The 18,720-nt window shown below is 38.2% G+C and overlaps 1 protein-coding gene across 6 annotated transcripts in view; it reads right to left on the reverse strand.

The window, feature by feature from the left end:
- Positions 1-874: 874 nt before the first annotated feature.
- RNF168 (ring finger protein 168) overlaps positions 875-18,720 on the reverse strand; it is a 42,762-nt gene continuing 24,916 nt past the window's right edge. For 3 of the 6 annotated variants that reach the window (XM_060010868.1, XM_060010869.1, XM_060010870.1), the window contains exons 4-7: positions 16,929-17,108; positions 14,621-14,742; positions 9,306-9,387; positions 875-6,552 (exon numbers count right to left, since the gene is read on the reverse strand). In XM_060010868.1, the coding sequence (XP_059866851.1) occupies positions 5,599-6,552; positions 9,306-9,387; positions 14,621-14,742; positions 16,929-17,108 (1,338 nt within the window). In that variant the 3' untranslated portion in view covers positions 875-5,598. The remainder of the gene's footprint in view (positions 6,553-9,305; positions 9,388-14,620; positions 14,743-16,928; positions 17,109-18,720) is intronic. The other 3 variants (XM_060010873.1, XR_009519271.1, XM_060010872.1) reach the window with 3 other exon arrangements.

The following is an 18,720-nucleotide window of genomic DNA, read 5'->3' on the forward strand; positions in this document are numbered from 1 at the left end:
TGCCATTCTAAACTCCGCTGGGATATAAAAAACACTTTTCCAGATTCTCCCAGACTCCTTTGCCAGCAAGCTTCCTATTAAGTTCTATTACCTATAAGAGGTACTAGAAGGGAAGGGAAAAAGGGACATTTTTTTTTGCTGTTCCTATCAGTGTTGCCCCAGCAGTGGCAGTTGACCCCAGCTTCCAAATGCCTTCAACTCTTCTAGAACCAGACTCACCGGGCCCTTTCAGAGTACCAGCAGTAGCTGGGAGGTGTTTCTTTCTCAAACGTCTGAACACCAAGTCTGCAGGGCCCGCTCTCCAAAATAATCCTGAGCACCTACATTCTAGTAACCAAAACCTTTCCTGTGTGTTTCCCAGCTTTGAGGGTGGTAGCCACTTCCTGCAGTTATCATCTTTGGGTTATCTGTGTTCCCTTGTTTCAACACCTGTCTAACCAATTTCCTATACTGCATTTCCTCTGTTGAAATACCTATTTTGGTTGCTTTCTTAAGTGGATCCCAAGCAACAGATCCAGTATAATCTACATTTGTCTAGTATAAACTGACAAGGGAGTGGGATTCTAATCCTGCAGTAAAAAACAGAGACACCCAAACTTTTTATGGGTCTTAAGAAATGAAGAGGAATGATACAAAAGATGGGCAAACTCAATTTATGATCTCCAATTGAGAGAAAACCTTCTGGATTCAACTAGTTTCATGGGTAGAGCCTAACTGCAGCAGCCTGGGACCACAAAAGCCAAGTTGAAGAGAAACGTAAAGTGAAATGTAAAGTAAGAGAACGGTCCCCTAAGTTGAACTCAGGGTCCATGTTGCTCCAAGTCCTGCCAAAACAAGGAAATATATATTGGGGAGAACAAAACTGACTCAAAACTTGAAGTCATGGTTGTTTATTAAGATCTTTACACAGGAATTAAGATATGGGCAAACATACAGTAGTGGCCCAACTCCCCATTTCAAAGTCTGCAGTGATTTACAAACCTTTATCCATACCAAATGTGTACAACTTGTATAGGAATTTGAGGAAGCCACAAAATATTTCTGAGAAATGGTTTCTTCTGAGGCCAAAGTCTCTTGCAATCTGGGAACTGTGACACAGGGGAACTTATGGGCAGGGGTCTCTTGTGACATGGAGCTGTAGATACATCTGGTAGGGGAGAGGTGAGTAGTCTTCATGAGTAGACAAAAGGTAACTTGCAATTTACTGGATGCCACACGTGGGTACTTACGGTACACAAAGTCACTGGATAAAGTGAAACTCTCCCAAAAGTGGGAGTGATGGAGTAGTGGGGCTGAAGGATAGCCAGGAGAAAGTCACTATCACTTATTAAGGTTCTTTTTTGAGTCAGGGCCTGTGCCAGGTGCTCTATTACTTCCCTTAACTCTTTTTTTTTTTAATTAATTAATTAATTAATTAGGCTGTGTCGGGTCTTACTTGCGGCACACAGGATCTTTCTTGCGGCATGCGGGATCTTTCATTGAGGCACATGGGCTTACTTGCCCCGCGGCATGTGTGACAGTTCCCCGACCAGGGATCGAACCCGTGTGCCCTGCATTGGAAGGCGGATTCTTAACCACTGAACCACCAGGGAAGTCCCACTACCCTTAACTCTTGATAGCAACTCTTGGTTACACTGATTCCCATTTACAGACTAAGAAAGTGAGATTAACAGGTAGAGACCAAGTTAAGAAGGAAATTATTCTTTCTTCCCTCCTGCACGACATGCCCTTGTTTTGGTGGTCCAAAACTCATGCACAAATTACTAGTCCCATCATTCAATTCCTTATATGTGAACTAAGGAATCGAAGAGCCATTTAAAACCATTTTTAGCTCACAGGCCCTATAAATATCAGCGGCATGCAGATTTGGCCCCTGGGATGCAGTTTGCAGACTTCTGTGCTAGGGCTTTCAATTGAGGCCCTGGTGTGTTCAACAGGCTTCCTTCCCCGGTAGGTCCTGAACTCTGTTCTTGTCTCATCAGCAGTGTGAGCCTGACGACAACTCCTCTCTGCTTTTCAGAGGTTTTCAGCCTTTTAGCCTCTGCTCTGAACAGTTTCAAAACTGCAGTTATCTTGATGGGAAAACCGACCTTGTGTTTGATGACCCTCAAGTCTCCAATACTGTCACTCTAGCTTCATGAGATGGCCCAGAGCTCTGCCGGTTTCTCTGTTCACCAGCAGCAGCCCTGATTCTCGTCCTGCATTCAGAATAGGCACATGCTACAAACAAAAAAGTGGTTGCAAACATCAGTTTACCTCTCAAATCTCCCCTCTCTAGAATCTTAGCCCCTAAGTTAGTCTTCATTGTTTCAGTAGCTTTCTGATGCTTTTAAGTAAAGCATTTTAATTTTTAAATGTAAAAATTTTACATTTTTATCTGGCTTTTCTCATTGTTCTCAGCAGGACTGCAGGTCTGCAGCATTGCTACCTGAAAAGCATAAGCTTTGCTTTCAAATAATTTAAAAATAGTATATTAAAGCTAAATATATTCAAATTCATTCACAACACTATTTCCAAAAATTTGCGTTATTTTTTTTTTTGCACTGAAAAACCTTCCTATGATTCTTAGAATTTAAAGGCAAAAAAGCACTGTCTAGAGTGGTATAGGTTGAGATGTCTAAGTATCCTTAATCTTGTAATATTTTAAGAACATTTAAATTTTGAGATGATATATTCAATATGATTGAAAATTTTAAAAGTATAAAAGAACATATAGAGAAAAGTCATTCTTCCACTCCTGTCTCCCAGCCACCCAGTTTCTCTCCCTGCTGGCAACACTGTTTATCTCTTAAATATATATTTCTCTTCTTTGGATAAATGGTTGCACACTATGTACACTACTCTACATCTTGTATTTTTTGTTTAACTCTATATCTTATAGTTCTTTTTGTATCAGTAAAGTGGGTTTTTTGCTTAATTGCTGTATAGTATTCTATTTTACCATCATTTATTTAGTGTTTCTTGATATGATTAAGGTTGTTTCTAAGCTTATTACAAACAATGCCAAACAAAAATGTTTTATGCATGCCATTCTACATATATGTGAAAACAGCTTTAAGAAATTCCTAGAGGTAGATTGCCAAGGTTACCTCTCTAGGGTTTTAAAAGTTTCTATACATACCAAGCAACATATAAGAGTGCCTATTTACCCACATGCTTGCCGAGACTGGGGAAAAAAAAAAAACTCCAAAACAAAACACCTTTACTAATCTGAAGGGTGGAAAAATGTATGAGTATTAGTATAAGTGATATTATGCATCTTTTCACACATTTAAGAGCCACTTATATTTCCTTTCCTGGGAACTATGTTTCTTGGGGAAATAAACTTCTAATTTTCCTTTTGGGTTGTTGGTCTTTTTCTAAAAGTATTGGCAGACACTTTATATAAAGGAAATAAGCTCTTTGTGATGAGTTGTATCTATTTCTTCGCAAGTTTGCCATGTCTTCCAATTTTCCTTTATGGTAGTTTTTGTTATGCAGAACTTTTTATTTTCATGTGTTAATTCTTATTTTTAACTGTGAAAAACACATAGTCCATTTCAATTTTTAACAATTATTTTAATTTTCAGATTCTCAACCTCTGCATAGTTTTAGCACTCCCTGAGAAATTAAACACACTCATATCCCTTCCATAAAAATGGGAGGAAAGTATCAGTAAATTCTAATGACTGACACAAAACATTTACTAGTTTCTCACAAAAATGCATACGTGGTAGTATCAGAAGGACTAATTGAGAAATTATCTTATGGGCTTCCCTGGTGGCACAGTGGTTGAAAGTCCGCCTGCCGATGCAGGGGACGTGGGTTTGTGCCCCGGTCCGGGAGGATCCCACATGTCGCGGAGCGGCTGGGCCCGTGAGCCATGGTCGCTGAGCCTGCGCGTCCGGAGCCTGTGCTCCGCAACGGGAGAGGCTACAACATTGAGAGGCCCGCATACCGCAAAAAAAAAAAATTATCTTAAAACCAACTTTAGTCAGGAAGACTTCTTCACAGACAAATGAGTGGTTATATATGTAAATCCTAAATACATTACACTATTTTCCCCCCTTTTTGGTCATGGACTATTCCAGGAAGATTTAATTATATAACTTTTAATTTGCAGAGTCACTAAAATGTAAAGCAAAATTGGTCTTAAAAAATATTGGTTTGATGAAAAGATATATTTTAGACAAATTTGGTTAGTTTCTAACTACATTTCAGCACAAGCATTACTCAGGGGACAATCACTTTTGAGAAAAGGCAAACTAAAATTTAAATCAGCATCAGAATTCTACCCATAATTACCCAATCAATATTGAAGTAGACGCCATCAAGTATGCAAAGATTACAGAATTTCAGTTACAAAATTTGGAGGAAAAAAATCTTAATTATGTATAAAAACACTGACAAATTTAAGCTAGAATTATTAGCTCTAGGACAGTTCACTGCATTATTACCTTAAAAGGATGGCTAACTAGATATCAGCAGCAATGCTGTTAAAACAGTTGTTTGCTCAAAGTTGTTCCTATTAATGAAACAAAAGATTAATAGTCTCCAAGTTAAATTTCACAAAATGAAATCGCAGCCTTCTGATTTAACTTTCAGGGGCAAGACAGAGCAAAACCCAAATATCATACTTTCTATTTTTGTCCATAAACACAAATAAAAGTCAGTATCAATACAAAGGTTAACATAAGGAAATAAAAACATGATTAGTCAGGTTCTACAACATAGGATACTGCGACATAACTCTCCTACAGTAAATTCCCCCCCCCCCTCCACTTTTTTGGAATAGCAGATTAGATAGTATGGTATGAAAAGCTGTTAAAACCCAAATGTTTTCTGTGCCATCTAGCAAAGAAAGCACGAGGAAGAATACTTTGCCAAACTACACCTGCTACTCCAGCCTGGACCCAGTTGTCTGATCATCCACTCAGTTTCAAGGCCTCCAAATTGTCAATCTACCCCACTCAGCCTCATCCCAAGCTTAGCTACTTTTGCATCAAGAGTCTAGTTTCCTTTCTGTCAACTAAGTCCTAATTTTCCAGAAAACTCTGATTTTTCTGCTTTCACGTTGATCCTGACCCATTTTAAGTCAAAAAAAAAAATGCTGTAATACTTAAAGTAATTGAAGTGGACATGGAAATTAGATTACTTTAGTGTTATGAAAGATGGACTTCAAGTGCTCTGCAAATATATGGGAAAGTTGCAAGAAAACTTAGATTCTAAACCCTGCCTGGATTCCTTAGCTACTTGGTAGATTATAATGTTGCTTTGATTACTAGTCAGTACAAAAAGGTGCGTGAAGGCCACAAAACATGCATATGGGGGGAAATGCATGGAAATGAAGATTTCTTGGGAGTTGGCCAAGGCATTTTTATATCCATAAGGACTGTCAACTTAAATTTAGTACACCAGTGATTAAAAAAGGAAAGGAGTGGGACTCTTGCTTACAACCGAGTTTGGCAGAAACACATTTGTATATTCCTCCCCTGTAATCACACCGTCCTTTAATTAAGGACAGTGAGTATGCCCACGGAGCAGAATTAATGAAAAATTTAAAAAGAATCTATGATAGAGAGCTTCACTAGATTATACAACACTCCCCTTACCCAAGCACTACTTTGTGTATCTCTGAAACATCTGAAAAATACTTTTCTGTGACTTACTAGGCTGTAGGGAATGAGGAGTTTTAGATACATTACAATTATCTCTAGTAGAATTTGTTATCTTTCTTCCATTAACTGAACGTTTCAACTGGATCTTAAAAGAAGGTTGCCAATTTTCATTTTTTGAGCCTCTCCTAGGTTTTGGATGCTCTAGATTAGTCTGTCTTTTGAAGTTTCTATCTTTGGAATTCTTCCTTTGTTCCTTTAGTAATCTGTCTGGAGGTGAGGATGTAGCACGTAACTGATATTCATCTGGGGATCCTTTTTGCCGGTTTGGCCTCATCTGTTCTTGATCCACCTCTTTCTGAAGCTGTAGTGCTAATAACCTGTCCTGTTCTTCTTGTTTATGTCTCTCAAAAAGTAGACATTCCAAATCTATCAGTTTTTGGGTAAAGTTGATTTCTGTTTCTTCTTGGTCTGAGGAAGCTTTGGGGAACATTTTTCTTCTTTTTGCAGAAAAGCATGGATCCCTGACTGCTTCAGACAAAGATTCCTGGTTTTTTCTTTTGGAGATATCTTTACTGATCAGTAGGTGAGACTCTTCATTTTCTGTCTCAACTGTGTTATTTCTAATTATCTGTGTCGTATCTGATACAGTGCACCAACTCTCTGTTTTGCCACAAGGCTTAACTGCAGCTTCTCCAGAGTAGGGAACTCTGGCTTCAGGTCCCTCATGATTTATGACACACAACTCTTTTTCATGATTGCTTGGTCTTGTTTTGACTTTTCCTTCAAGGCACCATTCTTTACCACTGGCACATAACTGAGGCATAGGTGACTCCACTGAAGATTGTGCACCTTGTTCATGAACTTCAAGGCATATCTGAGGAGAAAGTGTTGGCATATCTTCCTCAATTTCTGTGTCTTGCCATGTAGGGCTCTTCACATCACTGCTGTCAGTTTCCTGTAGAGAACAGAAAAACACTGAGTGAACCAGGGGAAAACATCAAGTCGTAATACATAAGTCTAATTACACTGATACCAAAGCTGAGTTGTCACTATAAGGTAATTATTATTATTACTAATAAGATATATTAATTCTTAATAGTATTTTTATTCTGTGTGCCAATTTAGATTAAGGTATTTCTTCATTTTCACTCCCATGAAGACCTACAGTTTAAAATCCACAAACTAGTTCTATATATGGCCAGGAGCTGGCACCATGACTTGATTTCTCATCTTACAAACTTCCTCTAGCCCAGGGATTTTTAATCCCTTTTTGTGTCACAAACCCTCCTCCTTTTGGCATTTTTGTGAAGCTTACAGACCTCTTTGAGAATAATATTTTTAAACATAACAATAAATACATAGGGGGACTTCCCTGGTGGCTCAGTGGTTAAGAATCCGCCTACCAATGCAGGGGACATGGGTTTGAGCCCTGATCTGGGAAGATCCCACATGCCGCGAAACAACTAAGCCTGTGTGCCACAACTACTAAAGCCTACGCGCCTAGAGTCCGTGCTCTGCAACAAGAGAAGCCACTGCAATGAGAAGCTCACATACCGCAACAGAGAGGAGCCCTCACTGGTTGCAACTAGAGAAAGTCCGCGTGCAGCAACAAAGACCCAACACAGCCAAAAATAAATACATACATACGGAACAATTTATATTGCAACACAATTATTAAAATCTTACAATTTATGATGTAATAATGCATATCTATTAATACATTAAATAATAAGATCTAGTGGCAAGTCTAATAATTTGTAACACTGAAGGAGGGATGAGTATAAACGATATTTCAAGAGATCTGCAACAAATGTAATGTGATTAAAAACCAGTGTTATCTATTGGTGACAAAGTCACAGGTACTGTTAACAGTATTATGGTTTACTGGTTTGCTGCCTACATTCATAACTAAAGGAAATGCCAAAATGAGAGGTCAGGTGGAAGTAAAGATAAACTTTTCCTTATATCTAGGTTCATATGTACTCTGTGGATTCTACCCACAGACCTTAGGTTAAGAACCCTTGCTTTAGCCAGTATAATTCTTCTCACTTACAGGTCTTGGGTAAGTTAAGACCTAGGATTAGTTTTGACCATGAGAAAGTCTTAAGAAGAAAGGTTTCGGTACTTCCCTGGTGGCGCAGTGGTTAAGACTGCACGCTCCCAATGCAGGAGGCCCGGGTTCGATTCCTGGTCAGGGAACTAGATCCCACATGCATGCTGCAACTAAGGAGCCAGCGAGCCGCAACTAAGGCATGCTGCAACTAAGACCTAGCGCAACCAACCAACCAACCAACCAAATAAATGAAATAAATAAAAAAGAAAGGCTTCAATGAGAACTTGCTTCAAAACAAAAATTCCTCCTTGTTTGCGATCTTAAATCTGTTCTTTTACCTACTTTGCTTTGCATTTATCATTCCTCATAAGATTTTTTATGAACCAATGTAGTTTGGATTGGACAAATTCTAGGTTGCTTACCTAGTTTTGCTGTGAATATTAACACCAGGATAGGAGAAAAAAATCCCAGCCTACAATGCCTCTCCCATCAATCCTTAGTTCCAGCATAAGCCAGACCATCTGGACTTGAATTCTCCCTCTAATACCTCTACTTAAGGGACACTGAGCAATTCTCTTGCCTCTGCATGCCTCAGTTTTCTCAACTATAATTGGGCACAAGAAGGGTACCTTATAGAGTTGGTGGCTGTGATGAAGATTAAAGAAAATAAATACATTATTTGGCACATAAACGTCCATTAAATGTTAGGTGCTATAAAACCACCTAGCTAAACTGAAAAAAGTTTAGGAACCTGTGAGTAAAGGGCTAATAAAACTTCTATGTAGGAAACTGACCTTGGTGTCAGCTGGCTTTTCCTAGTTCTATTTTCCTGGAAGCCTGATACAGGTGAAATGTCACCTGTGTTACTAGGCCACATAGCTTATGGTAAAAATGACCCTTACTGGTGAACTGCATCTGTACTAGGAGAACTAGGAGTGATCTATAAATACCTTGCAGGAAGCCAAAGCTCAGGCCTTCTGTAAGTGACTTACAACTCTTTGACTGGCTGTGTTCCTTCCCAAGACCCCTGGAAGCCACACCCATGAGTTGTTACAGTAAATAATTTACTCTTATGGGGCATGGGACTTCTAAGTGTGGGTGGTTACTACACTCCTCTGCATGGTCTCACTTCCAGGCCATCACTTAGGAGCTCTGCAGTGAGGACTCTTGCTGAACAGATACGCCTGATGTCTGATGCTACCCTACTAGCACGCTTTGTTTACCATTGTGTAATCCTTTAAGTGAAGCTGGTACCAGGGGTAGCCTATTTAGTTTTGTGAGTCTGATGATCTCGGTCAGGGATGTACAAACTACAGCCCATGGACCAAATTCAGCCTGGTGCTTGTTTTTGTACAGTTTTACCGGAACAAAGACAAGCTCATTTGTTTATATATCGTTATGGATGCTTTCAAATGACAACAGCATCATTGAACAGTTGTGACTGAGACCATTTGGGCCACAAAGCCTAAAATATTTACTATCTGGCTCTTTAGAGAAAAGGTCTGCTGACTCCTAGCCTAAGTGAGCCTAAGGTGACTAAGAAAGGTTGTTCCATTTACTATAGTGACTTAAAAAAAGTTAGGAAACTGCAAGTATTAACATTCTATAGCATTAATAAAACTGCCAAGCCAAGAACATCTTTAGCATCCACATACCTTAGACATGGAGTCTTCCCTGTCTTCTTGTACAACTTCAGACTGTGATGCTGACCAAGGCTGAGATTTAGGTGACAAATACCTTAAAAAAAAAAAAAAAAAAGTTTGCCAAAATTTGAATGCTTTGAAACACAAGTGGCATGTATCCAACATAATAAAGCCAGATTAGCTATTTATGCTGAAGGCTGTCTGGCTTGCTGCTTGGCTGATTTATCAGAAAGAGTGTAATTCATCTCCCTGTCTCAGGTATTTTGGTCTATTTCTGGAGGAAAACTTAGAAGTCTGAGTATTGATATATTTTAGTGAAAAACAGCAGAAAAGGAAGTAAAAGTCAAATCTAAATTATTCCTTAATTCTCAAAAGAATTTAAACAGGTAGGTACTAGCATCAAAACAACGTAAGACTGTATACAGTCTTCCCCAAAGTAATGGAACTGACATTTCAAGTCAGGAGAAGGAATATGTTAGTTTCTTTTTAATGCCAGTAATTCTACATTTTTTATCTCTATTTGAAAAATGGTCTATGATTAGATTCTTTACCATTTTGGTATAGAGATTTTATTATATACATATTTTATATCAACTATCTACTTAGAGATATAAAAGATTTATCAATGTATCAGCATAAGAGCACATCTCTAAATATCTAAGCATCTTTAATGGGCTGTTTGCCACTAAAAATATTAAGTCTGTAATATAATGGAAAACATAAAAGAAATGGGAATAAAAGGACAGGTTATAAGAGGTTAGGTATATTTTTTAAATATTTTTTTTTGGATTTTGTTAAAAAAAATCCAAACACATACAACTCTGCTCAAAAATGGCACAAATGTTGGCTGTCTTCAAGTGGTGGTAACTTTGGGTGATTTTCAAAGAGCAGCTAGCTTTTATAATTAAAGAAAACAATGGAAAAATGTCTGATTGCAAATATGTAAAATCGTAAGTTCCATTGTCCAAAGCACCAACGTGTAGCATATAACATTAAAATAAAATCTAGACAAAGATCTCATATAAAGAATAAATATCCCTTATAGACAAAATAGTATCCAAACCGCATATTTAGTTGCATCAACCTAAATATTTACTCTGAGAACTTATGAGAATAAGAACTACCTCTCAGTTGATAAAACAGGAGTCCAGGTTTAGTCTCATTTTAATTTTGTTTCCCAAAGCTGAAGAATTCCTTCTGCCAATGTTAGATATTAGTAACCAAGTATATTAAAACCAACATAGAATTATTACAGCTTAATAGTTGTTCAGAAATCCATAAGCAGAAAACAAAACAAAGTGTGATCAGATACCCATGTAACATAATTGGTGAAGATTTGTGAACTCTCTGGGATATTGTTTATTTATAAGAACCAAGTAATATATGAATACATGTAGGAAATATGTGTCATCATCCCTTTCCATTCCTATTTGCTTCCTCATATGTAACCAATTTTTTAAAAAATTATTTCTATATACTGCATACTATCTTTTTTTAAAGCTATCATATTCTTTTGTGATTTCCTTTTTTCACTTATGTCTTATAGATCTTTATAAAAAACTATATACATAGGCCTACCTCATAAAAACAAATAGTTTACAAGAAAATAGTTACAAAATATATGTAAGGGGTGGTGGTAGTGGTGATGTAATTAATTGGGCGATTGGGATTGACATGTATACACTAATGTGTATAAAATTGATGACTAATACATCATAGTTACAGGGAGGGAGATACTGACTGGGAAAAGATACGAGTGAACCTTTTGGAAACAGTCTGTATCTTAATCTGGAGTGTGGTTTATACATATGTAAAAATTCTCCAGAAGTTACATTTAACATTAATATATATATACTTTAAAAAGTTTTAAAATCTTATATTATCATAAAAACCCGTACACTTATCACTCAGTTTAAGGGGAAAAAATCACTGATTTTAAAATTCTTTATGGGGCCTTCTCTTTGTGCCCCAGCTGACAGGCTACAACTATCCTAAGATGCTCTTATCTCTTGCTTTTATTTATTTATTTTTCCCTTGGTCTATTTTATTTTTATTGGGGTATAGTTGTTTTATAATGTGTTAGTCTTATGTCTTGCTTTTAAAAATAGTCTTAACACACACTAGTACCCCTAAACACTTTATTGCTTAGTACTGCATGATTTCTGAACTTTACGTATATGGAATCATACTACATGTATCTTTCCACAACTTGACTTCTTCACATGCCTTCCTGAATCAGGCATGTTTTCCTTAGCCAGAATTCATTTTCATTGCTGGAAAGTAACAGTATTCTGGTCTACTGTTGGACATGTGGGTGCTTCTGGCTCTTTACTGTTACTAACAGTACTGCTGGAAACATTCCTGCACATGTCTTCTGGGGTTTTAGTGTCTACACTCCAGTCATAGAGCATCAACCTTTTACACTCCCACCTATAGTTTAAGTGCTTCTTATCCTCTAGGATACTTAATATTGCCAGAAAGTTTAATTTTCCAATAGGGTGAGTATGAAATGTTACCTCATCATTATTTTGTTGCTGTTTTAATTGAGGTGCAATTGACATATGACATTATATTAGTATCAGGTATACAACATAATAATTCAATATTTGTATACGTGAAATGACCTCACTGTAATTTTTAAAAAATCCTATTGAAGTATAGTTGATTTACAATGTGCTAATGTGTTAATTTCTGCTGTACAGCAAAGTGGTTCAGTTATACAGATATATATATATATTCTTTTCCATCACAGTTTATCACAGGATATTGAATGTAGTTCCCTGTGTTCCAAGTAGGACCTTGTTCACCAATCCTATATATAATAGTTTGCATCTGCTAATCCCAAACTCCCAATCCTTCCCTTCCCCACCCACCCTCCCCCTTGACAACCGCAAGTCTGTTCTCTATGTCTGCCTCACTGTAATTTAAATTGAAATTTCCTTGATTACTAATAAAGTTCAATCTTTTCACATGTTTTGGCCTTCAGCTTTCGTGTTCTGTGATGTCAAAAGTTTTTGCCTCTTTTTCTGTAGTTCTGTCTTTTTCTCACAAATAGGTGGGTATTCTTTAATAATAAACTTTTTCCAGTAAATAAGTTGAAATATCTTCTTTTAGAGGGCAGCTTATCTTTTCATTCCCTAAAGGTATTTTGATAAAGACATTTTAAATCTTATTATAGTCTATTTGGTTTGCTCCTTAAAGCATCCCTCTCTACAGATATCCTCCTTTGTTATCTTCCTAAAGATTTATTTTATGTATATATGTATATATTTACATATTTGCTTGCTTACTTATTTACGCATGCTGCGCTGCACGGCTTGCTGGATCTTAGTTCCCGGACCAGGGATTGAACTCGGCAGTGAAAGTGCCAAGTCCTAACCACGGGACCGCCAGGGAATTCCCTTGTCTTTTTAATAGGTCTTTAATTCGCCTTAATTTTTATAGATAGTATGAATAGAGGTCCAAGCTAATTTTCCCCACATATTATCCACTGTCCCACAGGCATTTATTGACAAGCACCTCCTTTCCCCACTGACCAGCAACGATGACTACTGTGTTGGTTACCCAAAGTACCCCAAAACTTAGTGGCTTAAACCAGCAAACATTATCTCATAGTTTCTGAGGGTCAGGAATTCAAGAGAAGCTTAGCAGGGTAGTTCTGGCTCAGGATTTTCATGAGGGTCCAGTCAAGATGTTGGTCAGTCATCTGGTCAGTAGCCTGATTGAGACTAGAGGATCGCCCTCCAACAAGGCTCATGCACAAAGGCTATTCTGGAGGTCTCACTTCCTTACTGGTTGTTGGCAGAAGGCCCCAGTTCCTTACCATGTGGGACTTTCCATAGGGCTGCTCACAACATGACAGCTAACTTTCCCAGAGCAAATAATCCAAAAGAGAAAAGTCACTTTAGGACTTAGTCTCTGAAGTGTACAATGTCCCCCTCTCTGAAGTGTACAATGTCCCTTCTGGTAATTCTATGTGTATACTTAAGTCCAGCTCACATTCAAGGGGAGGGGAATTAGGCTCAGCCTTTTGAAGGGAGAAATATCAAAGATTTGTGAACATATTTTAAAAACACCAAAGCTAGGGCTTCCCTGGTGGCGCAGTGGTTGAGAGTTCGCCTGCCGATGCAGGGGACACGGGTTCATGCCCCGATCCAGGAAGATCCCACATGCCGCAGAGCGGCTGGGCCCGTGAGCTATGGCCGCTGGGCCTGCGCGTCCGAAGCCTGTGCTCCGCGGCGGGAGAGGCCACAACAGTGAGAGGCCCGCGTACCGCAAATAAATAAATAAATAAAATAACCATTTTAAAGCGTACATTTAGTACATTTACAAAGTTGTGCAACCATCACTTCTATCTAGTTTGTTGTTTATTTTTAAGAATTCTTTATATATTCCAGAGACTAGACCTTATCTGTTTTTAACTTTGTGTACCTTTAACCCACCAGTTTCTCCAATTTCTACTTTTAAATTCATCAGTTTATTCTTATATTTCTAGTAAAGTTTTATCTTTATATATTTCAAAATATATATTTAGATTCATGAGTTATATCCTTTATGCAGAATAGTATTATATCAATATGAAATATCCCTGCTTTTCTTTTAATGGTTTTTCTCGACTTCTACTTTGCATTATATCAGGCATTAACAATATTGATGTTACACGTCTATTTCTTCTTTTAATAGCAACCACCTCATTTAATGCTGCCCTCTTCCCATCTATCTCCATCTCCCTGTCCCAAATTTCCACCATCTAAAATCCTAAATTTCTATGAATTTTGAAAGGAAGCAAATTACCTGCACATACCCAGCTGAATCAAAAGCCCTTACATGTTTTTGAAGTCTAGATTGTAGTTGATAAACTTTTTCAACTATGAATTACTATGGAAAAGCTTATATCCTCATAGAGTCATCAACTCTTCCTGCTGCTAAGAGGGGCACTCTGGGGCAACTAAATTCACTCCACTGTTGACTACCTGACTCATGTTTTTTGTACAGTGGGGAAGAAATGTAATATATAAACTGGGAAAAAGAGGGTGGGGTAATGATCTAGATGCCAAACTGTAAACTCCTTCAATGAGGATGACCTTATATGGAACTAGATTCTCACTTGAATCTAAATCAAGAGAAAAAGGAAATGGGAACAACATGGAAATCCTGAGCAATGAAGATAAAAAAGGTTTCACATCCCTCTTCATGCTAGCCAGGAATCTAAGCTATGTGAGCATCTCTCTTATTTTCACTTTACATCAACCTCAGACCATCTGGAGGGTTTTCATGCAGAGCTGATGGGCCAAATTTTGATATAGCAGTAAACTATATTCACTTACTTCTGAATATCTCCAGTGTTCGTTTGTTTGTTCTTACTTTTCTTCTGTGACTTGGTTGTGACTGGATCAGATTTTTCAGAATTCAAGGGCGAAGCCAAGATACTTCCCTCACAGAAATTGTTCTTCAACAGCAGAAAAAGCATAAAACAATTTTAAAATAAAATAAGCTATTAATCAATTCAGAATCCACAATAGAATTTTTCAGGAATTATTAAATTCTATATATCCTTTGAATAATACTGACCATGAAAAAAATTAATATAAACAAGATAAAGTTTATCTAAGTTGGTCTAAATTGCATTTTTACTCTATATTATAAACACAAAGAGCATGATGGTACTAACCTCATTAGCTGATAATTTCTGCTAACTTTTCTAATGAATAATTTCATATTTATAACTACCGTAATCTGTAGGGAAAAATTCAGAGCTGTGGCTATACCTGGTGTAAAATTTATTTTACGTTAAATAATTTAATTTGGGGATTTAAGGGCATACCAATAAATATCATCAATATTTACTTGCTATCTCATGGCAGTCTCAGAAGTTTCTTACTACACTATTGGAAAAATTAATATACTTGGTGGTGGTAGACATCTGGCCTAGGACGACCAAACTTTTACAAGTAAATGAAAAACTATTTTAAAATATCAGTAGATCTGCTCTTATAAGCCCATGTGAAAACACGAAGAATTAAAACAATAACTCTTGAAAGACAAAGTTGACCCCAGATTTTCCTCTCTGATATATTTTCTCTCCTATCCCATTTGTTATTCTATTGATCTATGTCTTTTTTTTTTTTCTTGGCCACGCTGTGCAGCTTACAGGATCTTAGTCCCCAACCAGGGATTGAACCCAGGGCCACGGCAGTGAAAGTGCCAAGTCCTAACCACTGGACTGCCAGGGAAGTTCCATGGTCTATGTCTTTTATTTAATTTCTCAATTGTGTACTGCTCCAAAGCTATTCCACTTAAATTTTAAAAGGAAATATATTTTTTAAAAGGGCATATAGGGCTTCCCTGGTGGCGCAGTGGTTAAGAGTCCGCCTGCCAATGCAGGGGACACGGGTTCGGGCCCCGGTCCGGGAAGATCCCACATGCCGCGGAGCGGCTGGGCCTGTGAGCTACGGCCGCTGAGCCTGCGCATCCGGAGCCTGTGCTCCGCAATGGGAGAGGCCACAACAGTGAAAGGCCCGCGTACCACAAAAAAAAAAAAAAAAAAAAAAGGGCATATAATCTAAAACTTGGGTATATTATTATGAATGGCAGGCCTCTCAAAAATGGGGGGAAAAAACCACAACCCAATTCTGGATATACTTCATTTTGTTAAGTATATTTTAAGATATTTGTTGTTTGAAAGCAGAGGAACCTGAATGTACATCAGACTTCCCTAGATGCCTCTGGGAGTGGTATTCCCTAAATCCCATCCCCAGAGATTCAGTATTTTAAAAGAACTACAAGTGATTCTGCCAGGTTCTTTCAAATCACTGGGTCCCACTGTATCCTTTGGTCTTACAGTATGTGTTTTATCATCCTTTCTTTAATTCATTGTCCCCTGGGCAGTAATTTAACTACAACAAGATAACAAAATCCAGGTTTAATATGTTATTTAAGAATTTAGGGACTTCCCTGGTGGTCCAGGGAAGCACAGTTAAGACTGCGCTTGCACTGCAGGGGACACTGGTTTGATTCCTGGTTGGGGAACTAAGATCCTGCAAGCTACACAGCGTGGTCAGGGAAAAAAAAGAAGTTAAAAAAAAATTTAATGTGCTTCAATTTCAAAAAGTGATCTGCATCCATACAATGGAATATTTTGCCACTCCTACAAAAGAATTATACACTCTATGTAGTAATATAATAGGAAAAATCTCTAAGAAATAGCGAGTGAAAAAGGTCAGGAGAAAAACAGTGTGATTCACACATCCTTTTTAGGTAAAAAAAAAAAAAAGTTATAAGAAACTGTTAATAGTGCTAACTAACCTTTGGGGAAAAAGACTGATGTAATGGAATAGGAATAGGAGTGGAGAAGTGGGGCGGGGGGGCGGGCGGGGAATGGAGCTTTCATTTTCCACTGAATAGCTTTCCTGCATAACTGAATTTACTAACAACATACAAAAATGTTTTTTTTAAAGCATACTTGGATTAGAGCAAATATATAACAGTATGCCAAAAAAGTTTTGCTTTAAGTAGAGCAAATATGTCAGGAATAGTTTCTAGTTATGGTGAATGCTTCCTTTTTTAGCTTGTTCAAACTCACATAGTCAAAGCAATAGGAATGTAAATACTTCAAAGTTCTTTCTTAAAACTTACAATATTAAGGCTTAGCTTTCTTGCCAGCTCTTCATCGCTTTTCAGTTGTTCTTCCATCTCTCTTTGCCTTTTTTCTGCCTGTCTCTTTTCCTCTTCTTCTTCCTCTGCCAGTAATCTCTGTATGTATTCTTCACTTGCTTTGTTTTCTTCTTCCTCATTGGCTCGTCGCTCTGCCTCCACCTTAAAAATGATTAATAAAGAACAATCCTTCTCTGAACTTTTTAGTATACTTACAATATTTCTTTCTTTTTTTAAAGATTTAATTTTATTTATTTTTGGCTGTGTTGGGTCTTCGTTGCTGTGTGCGGGCTTTCTCTAGTTGTGGCGAGGGGGGGCTACTCTTTGTCATGGTGTGCAGGCTTCTCCTGTTGTGGAGCACGCGTTCTAGGCATGTGGCCTCAGTAGTTGGGGCTCGCGGGCTCTAGAGCGCAGGCTCAGTAGTTGTGGCGCACAGGCTTTGTTGCTCCACAGGATGTGGGATCTTCCCAGACTAGGGATCGAACCTGCGTCCCCTGCATTGGCAGGTGGATTCTTTCCCTCTCAAACACCCGGGAAGTCCCAATATTTCTTAATAAGAATAGAAAAATTTAAAAAAAAAGAATAAATTGGCAGGAATTAAAATTTCTCAAATGAAGTACAAATCTGGAGAGGCAAATTCCTGTAGAATAGTTCAGGAAGTCTCCTTCAGGAAGCCTTCCCCAGTCAGTCCAATGAAACCTTGATCAAAGTCTCATCCTTCCACATTTCGGTCCTTATCACATTTTCCATTACACTGTCACACATTTCTGGAAGTCTTTCTAGGTGATACTTTTCCTCAGTTAACAGAAGGCCATGTTCTGACTAATTTTGGCATAGGTTTCTGAACTAAACCCTAGCAAGGGAATGGAAATGATAAAAACTGACTTAAACCAAACAGTGTCCTTCCCTGAAGTTGGGATGAATCCCCAAACACGGTGGGCAGGGGTGAATAGTTGCTGAAGAAACAACCACAATGGTCATTATATGATTTACAGATGAGGAAAGACACAGAAAAGCTTTCCTAGATCAGAAAGTGATCTAACTTTCTTTTCTTAGCTCAGTAACTGGCAGCGGGGAGACTCAAACTCAGCATCTAGGACCTAAGGCCATGCTTGTGGGCATCTGAACTATACTTCCTGAAAGAAATAATGTAACAACTACTTTAGACATCTAAAGAATTTGACTCAAGAATAAGTCCTTGACCCAATTCAAGTGAAGGTGACATGAGTAAAGGTTTGTTAAGGAACTTTTAAGTCTTCTTGCTCTTAAAGGAAAGCCACTGGAAGAGACAGCTGGTTCTTCCTCTGCATACTGTTGTATATGCACCTGAGGTTCAGAAATGTGCAGCTACCTTGTTATTAGCCTGAGGATAAAGCCAGCTGACAGAAGTTAGCAAAGAAATGGAACTAGAGCTCTGGATGAAACCGACCCTGAAGCCCCTATTAACCTCTGGAATTCCAGTGAATTACAATTTTCTGTCACCTGTACTCAAAAGCATCCTGAAAAAACCTGTTCTCACTATACTGTTGTAAAGATTAAATTACTCCTTACTTAAGGAACTTCCCTGGTGGTGCAATGGTTAGGAATCCGCCTGCCAATGCAGGGGACACGGGTTCGATCCCTGGTCTGGGAAGATGCCACATGCCACAGAGCAACTAAGCCCGTGTGCCACAACTACAGAGCCTGCGCTCTAGAGCCCGCATGCCCTAGAGCCCGAGCACTGCAACTACTGAAGCCTGCACGCCTAGAGCCCATGCTCCACCACAAGAGAAGC

Source organism: Delphinus delphis, chromosome 4 (genome assembly GCF_949987515.2).
Source record: "Delphinus delphis chromosome 4, mDelDel1.2, whole genome shotgun sequence".
NCBI lineage: Eukaryota > Metazoa > Chordata > Mammalia > Artiodactyla > Delphinidae > Delphinus > Delphinus delphis.